This window comes from Fusarium coffeatum, assembly GCF_003316985.1.
Source record: "Fusarium coffeatum strain FIESC_28 chromosome Unknown BRIP53273_contig_170, whole genome shotgun sequence".
NCBI lineage: Eukaryota > Fungi > Ascomycota > Sordariomycetes > Hypocreales > Nectriaceae > Fusarium > Fusarium coffeatum.
This window is the reverse complement of record NW_022157963.1, coordinates 1-8,647: the sequence shown is the minus strand read 5'-3', so window position 1 is coordinate 8,647 and position 8,647 is coordinate 1. Positions and strand designations below refer to the sequence as shown.

Below are 8,647 nucleotides of genomic sequence, written 5' to 3'. Positions count from 1 at the left end.
ATCGTCTTTCGCTTCTCTGTACTCTCGTAATCTTGAGGTGGGCTGGGGTGGCTTCGTACAGCACCCGACCTGACTAACTGCCTGCCCACCTGCCTACCTACCTACCACCTATACTTTGTTCTCTTCCTCATTCAGAGGTAGGTGCCTATCGTACCAACTTAGTAAATCACCTCTCCAGGTTTTACGGATACCTTCACACCTTAATAGGTAGTACCTACCTTACCTAGGTACCTATCCCTTACTGTCACATCCACTACCAAGTTTAGTAGTACTTGGAGGTACCTACTAAGTTAGCCCAGGTTGGGTCTCGTTTACAGCCCGCCTCAGTACATTACATTACAGTACAACGCAACGCAACATAACGCAATGCAAAGCAACAATCCGCCTTTAATAATAATTTGTTGCTAATTAACCACCTCACCCATCACAACCTCGCACCGAACTTTGACACCTCTCGCTCTCAACTAACTCCAACAAGATTGTTCGATATCGGTGATGCTCCACGGTCCACGCCGTCGCCAGTGGCCGACCGTCCCTTGCTCACGACTCGCGTTACTCCTCCCCGTGCGAGTCGAGCTTGAGCCTGCCCACTTCCCCTGAGCATCTGCCCCAAGGCTTCTCCATCGCCCACCATGAATGGGGACCTGAGCCTTTCTCAGGCCCTAGGCGGATTGCGCATCGCCAACCCTGACGACGCCGCTGAGGCTGTTAATGCTTCTTCAACCTCTTCTCCTGGACCCGACCCTACTACTCACAATACATCCCTTTCCGCTTCCACATCAACATCCGCCCTCCACTCTACGTCTCAAGCAACAGCCACATCCATAACGCCCTCACCCTACGATGCTATTCGTCTCGACCCGATAGATGCCGGAGTCGACTCTTCGCTAACCGATCCTCGACTCACCCCGTCTGCCCAGTCGTCCGACTTTATTTCAGAACCAAGCCCCTCCGCCGGACCTTCACAGTCATTACCACAAGCCGAACCATCGAGGACGTCCATTTACGGAATGCCCAACGTGCCCGAACCTGGCTCCAGCACCTCATATCCCGTTAGGGAGTCCAGCCGCCGAGACCCTCAACGCTTTAACAAACCGACTCGACCAATATCAGGCTTGAATCCCGGCGGCAGTCCGTTACCACCTCGAGGGAGCTCAAGAGGCATGGGAGTTGGCTATGCAACTGGGCCTGGCGGACCGCAACCGAACCAACCATACACCGGTGATGCGCCAGTTCCCACCACCAGAGAAGACTGGCAGGAGCGCGGAGCCGCCGTAGGAGTCCGTCGGGAGGTTGACGCAAATGGACGAACTGTTGTTCGACAGGTCAAGAAGGGCGTCCGCGATTTTTCCTTCGGACGCACTCTTGGAGAAGGCTCCTACAGCACTGTATACATGGCAACTGATCGACAGACTCTCAAAGAGTATGCCGTCAAGGTACTCGAAAAAAGACACATCATCAAGGAGAAGAAGATCAAGTATGTCAACATCGAGAAAAATACTCTTAATCGACTCACTGAGCATCCTGGTATTGTCCGGTTATACTACACATTTCAAGACGAGACTTCTCTATACTATGTCCTCGATCTATGTAATGGCGGGGAACTTCTTGGTGTTTTGAAGAAGACAGGTACTTTCGACCTTGAGTGCACTAGGTTCTACGGGGCACAAATCCTCGATGCTATTGATTATATGCATTCCCGAGGCGTTATTCACCGAGACCTAAAACCCGAAAATGTGTTGCTGGACGATCAAATGCATATCAAGATCACAGATTTTGGGACTGCTAAATTACTGAAGGACCCTCGGGAAGATGGGTCAACAGCATCAGCCAGTGGCGCCCCTGACCCAGGACACGACGAAGACAACCGTGCAGCATCATTCGTTGGCACTGCTGAATATGTGAGCCCTGAGCTCCTTACACATAAGAACGCCTGTAAGGCTAGCGACTTATGGGCATTTGGCTGCATCATATACCAACTTTTAGCTGGCCGACCACCTTTCAAGGGTGGCAGTGAGTATCTTACCTTTCAAAAGATCGTCAACCTCGAGTACGAGTTTCCTCCCGGATTCCCGCCGGCCGCTCGAGACCTCGTGGAGCGTTGCCTAGTTCTTGAACCTGCCAGGCGACTGACTGTAGAGCATATCAAGAACCACGAGTTCTTTGACGGACAACCCTTTGGAAAAGGACTCTGGAGAACCAAAGCCCCTCGTTTACGCCCTTACGTAGCGCCTCCGCAAGAGCCGCAGGTCATCCAGCTCAACGGCTTTTCCAACCCTACAAACCCGACCAACAACTCGAGAGCACCCCCTGGGCCCCAGACTACCCCTTCCAATGGGAGCAGTCGGCCTTCTCGAATAATCACCGAGCTTCCTCCCCCGACACAGCTTGATATCGAATGGTCGCCGGTATTAACCAAGAACAACGAGCGCATTCTCAAGCTGGGTGATCTTATGGTGGTCTCGACGCCTCTACCTTCTAGCCCTCATGGAAAAGAACCAGGAGAAGGACATAAGAAGTTGTCTCGTTTCTTTATCGGAAGCACAACAAAGAAGCGTCAGCGCTTAGTCATGATTACCTCGAGTGGTCGAATTGTGCTTGCTCCAGCTGGTGGCGAGGAGAAAAGAGCAAAACAAGAGTTGTCTTTATTAGGTTCAGACTGCTCTTGGAAAACCCAGGTCGACGCGAAAGGGCAAACAGTGTGGTGTGTTAATACAGTAAGCCATCCATATGCTGTCTCTGAACTTTTTGACCTTGTACTGATAATTACAAACAGGGAGGCCATCATTATACATTCGAGGAAGCCAAATCCTCCTCAAACCCACCGGAAGGCGGTTCTGCCGCCGCCGATTGGATCGAGTGTTTGGAGCGTGCCAGAGACATGGCCCTCTCCCAAAGCATGGCCACTTCTTATGGAGGCGATAGCGGATTTGCTGACATGTCGTCTCAAGTATCGAGTCCCTCTAGTACAATAGGGGGACCGGGCAACTATTCGGAAGGGTTTGGTATAAACGACCGACAGGGAAGGAACCATTTGAGTAAGAATCAGGGGAACGCTGAAGATCCGGCACCTAAGCGTAACCGGTTCAGCAAAAGACAATCAAGAAATGGTCTGGGATCTGCATTCTGAGGAGTCGCTGACAGCCAAACTGTACGGACAAACCTGGAGTGATTATCCTGTGGACTATTCCGTCGACTCTGTCCGACATTTGGCCCTCATCGATCACGACCAGTACCTTCATGGCATTGAGAGCACGGTGTCTTCATTGAGGAGTTTTATTCATCTGAGCGGACTGGCCATTGCATTGTTTTGGGGTGCATCTTGTTTTGAGAGTCGAGGAAGTGGGAGGTGGCGAAAGGCACAGCTGCAGTGCGGTTGCCAGTTGATGGATCGCATGGATCAAAACTTCTAGATTTCAAGAAGTTCGCGCCACCATATGGCTTTATGCAAACACAGACGTCAGAGAGCTTGTATTCATTTCATCCGGTCTGTGCTCGTGTACTTGCTGGGTGGGAGGAAGGTGACAACTTGAGCTTTTTGCTGAAATTTGGAGACGGGCCACATTGAAGATGCAATATCTTCCATGGAGATACGGGTTGGTAACGTCTGGGGCCAAGAACAACAACCGCTGAAGGGCCTTATCGTCGGCTTTACTCCATGGCTGTGTGCGTTGATGTTCGGGTCAATTTCATGAGTAGTCGAAGTGCTGTAGAAGTGGACCTCTCTGTATTTTTGAGGATGAGAGTTAAGCGCTCGATATAATGCGTTATAATTAGGCGTAGAACTACACAGGGATGGACCTAACTACTTGGGTTAATTGTTAAGAAAATGTCAATCTTCCTTAAAATTTGCAAGTATGAATTGCCGGTCTGGTAGGTCTGACTTGCGATATCCAGGTATCTAGGTACTAGGGCAGACTTGGTTTATCTTCAGCAACGCAATACATCAATTGCCAAATCAATATGGTATTGTATTGTGCTTGTAACTATGAATATCCAGGAACTCGTACACTACGAGGTAGTCTAGTAGGTAGTATGGAGGCTGGCGACGGAGCACTTATTAGGTATAGTAAGCCTTCTGTTCTCGAAACAATCACGTGATCAGTATTAGCTAACGAACTTCCTCGCGACGCCGTGCGATGCGACGCGACACGATCAACCTATTAACCCACCATCCGACGCCTACCGAGACCAACACCAGACCTCCAAACTTTCGGCGAAATGCAGCCTCAATATCGCGCTTATGCGCAACAGGTCCCTCAAAGATCCCCGCATGCGACAAACCAACGTCGAGGTGGAATTGGTAAGTTTCAAAACTCGCTGCATATTCTATCCGTCTCATTCCGCCCCAAGTTATCTACCTGCTAACATTACCCTTTGCTTAGGACCTATGATGTCCTCCGGTCCTCACCCCTCTGTTCCCCTTACCCAGGCACAGATGGCTCAACAACAACAGGCTCAGGCCCATGCGAGTGAACTTGCAAAGCGACGTAGTCGAAAGCCCACCGACAAAAACATCCCCGAAGCAGTAGAGGATAGCATTGTCAATGCAGATGGTGTCCATCGATACAAGGATCTGCGGGATGTTGAACGACGGCTCGACGCAACCATCACGCGGAAGCGTCTAGACATTGTTGATTACACTAGCCGCGGCTCCAAGGTGGGTTTCGCTTGTCCGAGCTTCAGAGACATCAACTAAATCACGATCTAGAGATACAAGACCCTACGAATTTGGATCAGCAACACGGTCGAAGATCAAATTTGGCAAAGCAATGGACTAAACTCTGACTCATTTGACTTTACCCCTAGCATGGAGGCTTCCTATCGAGTCAAGATCGAAGGTCGTCTGCTTGACAATGAAGATGAGACAACCGAGCAGGTCGCGCCCCAAGGTGAAGCCATCGAAGAAGACAATGCCTCGGGCGAGTCAGCTCCGAAACAAAAGCCAGCAGAGAAGCTTCGGTTCTCCCATTTTTTCAAATCGTTAACAGTCGACTTTGACCGATCCCGTTTTCGAACCGGCAACGAACAAACAGTGGAGTGGAAAAAGCCTGATACTGCCACCCGCAATCAAAGCTCTGGCAGCCTCCCTAGTTCAGTCGACTTCGATGAGCTCACCTTCAAAAGAAACGGAGACGAGAATCAGAACATTACCATCAACCTTTTTCGTCAAGAATCACCAGAGAGATACCAGCTGAGCCCTGAGCTTGCCGATGTTGTGGATATGAAGGATGCTACCCATCAAGAGGCAGTCATGGGTCTTTGGGAGTACATCAAGTTGCTTGGACTGCAAGAAGACGAGGAAAAACGCAACTTTCGTTGCAACGAAGCTTTGAAGAAGGTCAGTCTCTTTTCTAATTTCGGTATTGATACAATCCTAACGCTGAACGTAGGTTACAAGACAAGGCGATATCGGACACATCCCTCTGCTCAACGATTATGTTCAACAAAACCTTCGACCTTTGGAACCCGTCCGTCTACAGTACACCATCCGAGTTGACCACGAATTCCATAAAGATCCACAACCAACCATCTATGATATCCAGGTTCCCGTGGATGATCCCCTACGTGATTCGTTACTGCCCCTGCTTAACAATCCGCAATATATTGCAATGCTCAAAGAGGTGACAGGCCTTGACGACCAACTGGCTCGCGTTATTCAAGCCATTGCTGTTTCAAAGGCAAAGCATTCATTCTTTGAATCCCTTAGCAAGGACCCGGCCAACTTCATTAAGCACTGGCTGAGCTCGCAAAAGCGAGATCTTGAAGTGATCATGGGGGAGGCACCAAGGGGAGGGGGAGAGCACGCGTCGGGCGACGAATGGCGCCGTGGCGGAAAAGACAGTGTGTGGGCCACCGAGAATGCTCGCGAAAGCGTTAACGTCTTGCTCTCCAAGCAGCGCTAAAGACACTGAGTGATGTCGGCATGCTGGGAGCAGCGAATACCGATTGAGCACTGGGAGTTACTGCATTTCACTACACGTTGGGAACAGGGGCGTTGGGAGCGTCTTTTGTATAATAATATCATGAGCCAAGGTCGGCGGAAGGACACCTGTGCCTGATGCAGTCAACGCAACGTTGCGGCCAGGAGTGTGCAGATACTGCAGGAGTGACAAATGAGACAGGGTAGATTATAAAATTTCATTGTGATAGAACAAACAAAGAACTGCGCTCTTTGGTCCCGCTACCGCCCTATAAATGTAAAGCAGGGTAAAACGCCGCATGAGTTAGTCAAATGGTACGGTGAAAAGGTATCATAGCAAATAAGTACGACAGCATGCCAACAGTTACCGCTGAGGAGGGACAGGAACGGGCGGCATGTTGCGAATTTGCTTGATCAAGAACTCTCTCTCGTCAATGAATTGTTCGTCATCTGTCCGATCCTCGAGAAAATGAGAAAGGAATGTGAGAAGCTTATCGCGATTCATGAGAAGAATTTTCTGGACAGCGATAGACTTGTGTGGGTTGGCAACGAAGACCTTGAATACGTGAAACCCCTCGTACTGAACCATTTTCCTGTCATCGCGCAAGAGGTTCATGCATATTTTAAGGTGCTCGCCACGGTCAACGTAAGCAGTCATTACGCTATAGTTGGAGCGATCCAGCAGGATCTCACCCAGGAGCTTTATGGATTGACGCTTGGTTACGTAGCTGTTGGATTGGACCAAGATATTGTTGTATTTGGCGAAGAAAAGATCAAAATTCGCGGACAAGTACCTCGGCACGAGATCCTTGTGACGTGTTAGGAGTTCCTACGAGGAAGTCAGTGGCTATGTGCGAAGAAGGAGGTTGTAAATCAAACTCACCCGGAATGTGGTGAAAGCATCAGCTGCCACCTCAAAGGAGCTCTTATCTACCCACTCGAAGAATCTCCAGAACACGCCTCTACCACTCTGAGGCCGGTCACGGTCAATGGCGTTGAGTCCCTTAGAACTTGAGCCGGGCTCGTCTCCGTCATCGTACAAAATAATAGCAGCCGCTGCTTCATTCTTAAGCAACTCTCGCAGAACAGAACCCGCTGGCGTAGCACTCTCCTTGTGATCATAGCCTCGACATAGCTCGACCAGGACTTGAGGACGATTGCACACAACGTACGAGAGAGCAAGGGGGTCACTCTTTGGGGCGGCGGTGGCGGGACGGAAGCGGAAGACGTAGGAGAAGATTACCTGTGTGTCTTTACGTGATTCGAATGGCAGGCGGAATAGATTGACAGCGAGAAGGTGAAGGAGATCCTCGTCGATAAGCCCAGTCACGAGCTGCAAAATCTGTTCTGGTGATGTATCGGCCTCTTGAAGGATGTCTCAGCCTTTGATCAGGGGTTCGCACGACGGGTGAGGGGCATACCAGGAGTGCCTTGAAGGATTGTCTTCATTTGGCTCAGAACTCGAGCAAGCTCTTCGGCCTTTCAAAATCAGTGTTTTTTCCTGAGCTGGTATGATGCGGCTATTACCTTGGACGGGCCCTGTGGCCCATCAAGCTTCAAGACATGTTCGCGGGCTTGTTTGGGTAGATCAGCGACTGTGCGTGTCCGAGCCCTGCCAAACAAGAACGACATAGCTCAAGGCGATGCAGCAGAGTTATCAAGGACGTGGAATTCTCTGTTGCAAGGCAAGGCAAGTATTCGCCGAGTGTTGATGGGATGTTTGTTTTACTTGTTTGTCTGTATATGATTAATTGCCGGTATGTGAAAGGTACTAAGGTAGGTAGTGAGTGTTCCGACGTCAGGCTTGTTATCGATAAGTAGGCGTGTTATGGGTCGGGTCTCAAGCTCAGGAACCGGGCAGGCTGTATCGGTACCTTTAGTATGGAGGTAGGTGGACATAAAGTGCTATCTAGATGGAGGGGTTCCAGATGCTCACGACTTCAGAGTTGGGAGTGACAGAAAAATGAAACGTGGGACGAGATGTCAGCCGTTAGTGAAGTCTGGTCCAGATTATTTTACAGTCGATATTGAATAGGTACCGAATGCTCATCGGTCGGTAAGTTACCTTAGTACTGTACCTTGAAAGTAACGTCCAATACTTAGTATCTAGTATCTAGGTACCTAATTTAGGTACTATATGGAGGTTGTTGAATGAATAAAGTCAAGGGCACACACGCGCCACATCTGACTGGACCCTACTAGTCATTCTATCTTAGCGCTGAAATTCGCGACCGATAGTCGCAGATCGCAGAGTGTATGTTTATAGGTGCCTAGTAGGGTTTCAACTCGTTACCTGGCATGGAGTGGAGGTATCTAACCCAGTAGTATGCCAAAATAAAGGAGTCTAAGCGCTGGCCTGGGTTCGCGGTGGCTAACCAAGTTATTTCGTCTTCCATGGTTTCGGAAGCCAATTCTTCTGATACCCTAGGCCTGGCTGAAATCTCGACATAATTAAAACGAGCGATCTGAAGGAAGTATTTATCAACTCTGCGGTGCCTATCAAGTTGAATAAATCAACGCGAGACCAATGGGCTCCATAAGTTACCCTAGTAGGTACTTACCTATAGTACCTTAGTACCTAACTTCCATCGCAATGGGATCCAGACTTAATCTTGACATCCATGGAGCCTTCAGGGCCCGAAGGTCGGACGACCCCTCCATTCCGTGTGCTGTGCTGAGAGAGTCCGACGCGGGGCACATATTCCCCCCCCCCCCCCCCCCCCC

General features: G+C 49.9%; 3 protein-coding genes across 3 annotated transcripts; 2 read left to right on the top strand and 1 right to left on the bottom strand.

Moving 5' to 3' along the window:
* Positions 1-632: 632 nt before the first annotated feature.
* FIESC28_07590 (uncharacterized protein) lies at positions 633-3,413 on the top strand (the record flags this gene model as incomplete). The annotated part of the gene is made up of 4 exons (XM_031161730.1): positions 633-1,935; positions 1,987-2,717; positions 2,777-3,038; positions 3,091-3,413. The coding sequence occupies 4 exons, from the start codon at positions 633-635 to the stop codon at positions 3,411-3,413; spliced, it is 2,619 nt and encodes an 872-aa protein (XP_031014213.1).
* Positions 3,414-4,221: 808 nt separating this feature from the next.
* FIESC28_07589 (uncharacterized protein) lies at positions 4,222-5,906 on the top strand (the record flags this gene model as incomplete). Its single annotated transcript, XM_031161729.1, has 4 exons — positions 4,222-4,303; positions 4,386-4,660; positions 4,712-5,341; positions 5,394-5,906. 4 exons carry the CDS (start codon positions 4,222-4,224, stop codon positions 5,904-5,906), a joined length of 1,500 nt encoding a protein of 499 aa, XP_031014212.1.
* A 381-nt stretch (positions 5,907-6,287) lies between these two features.
* FIESC28_07588 (uncharacterized protein) lies at positions 6,288-7,555 on the bottom strand (the record flags this gene model as incomplete). The annotated part of the gene is made up of 4 exons (XM_031161728.1): positions 6,288-6,752; positions 6,807-7,288; positions 7,345-7,402; positions 7,451-7,555. 4 exons carry the CDS (start codon positions 7,553-7,555, stop codon positions 6,288-6,290), a joined length of 1,110 nt encoding a protein of 369 aa, XP_031014211.1.
* Between the last annotated feature and the right edge of the window lie 1,092 nt (positions 7,556-8,647).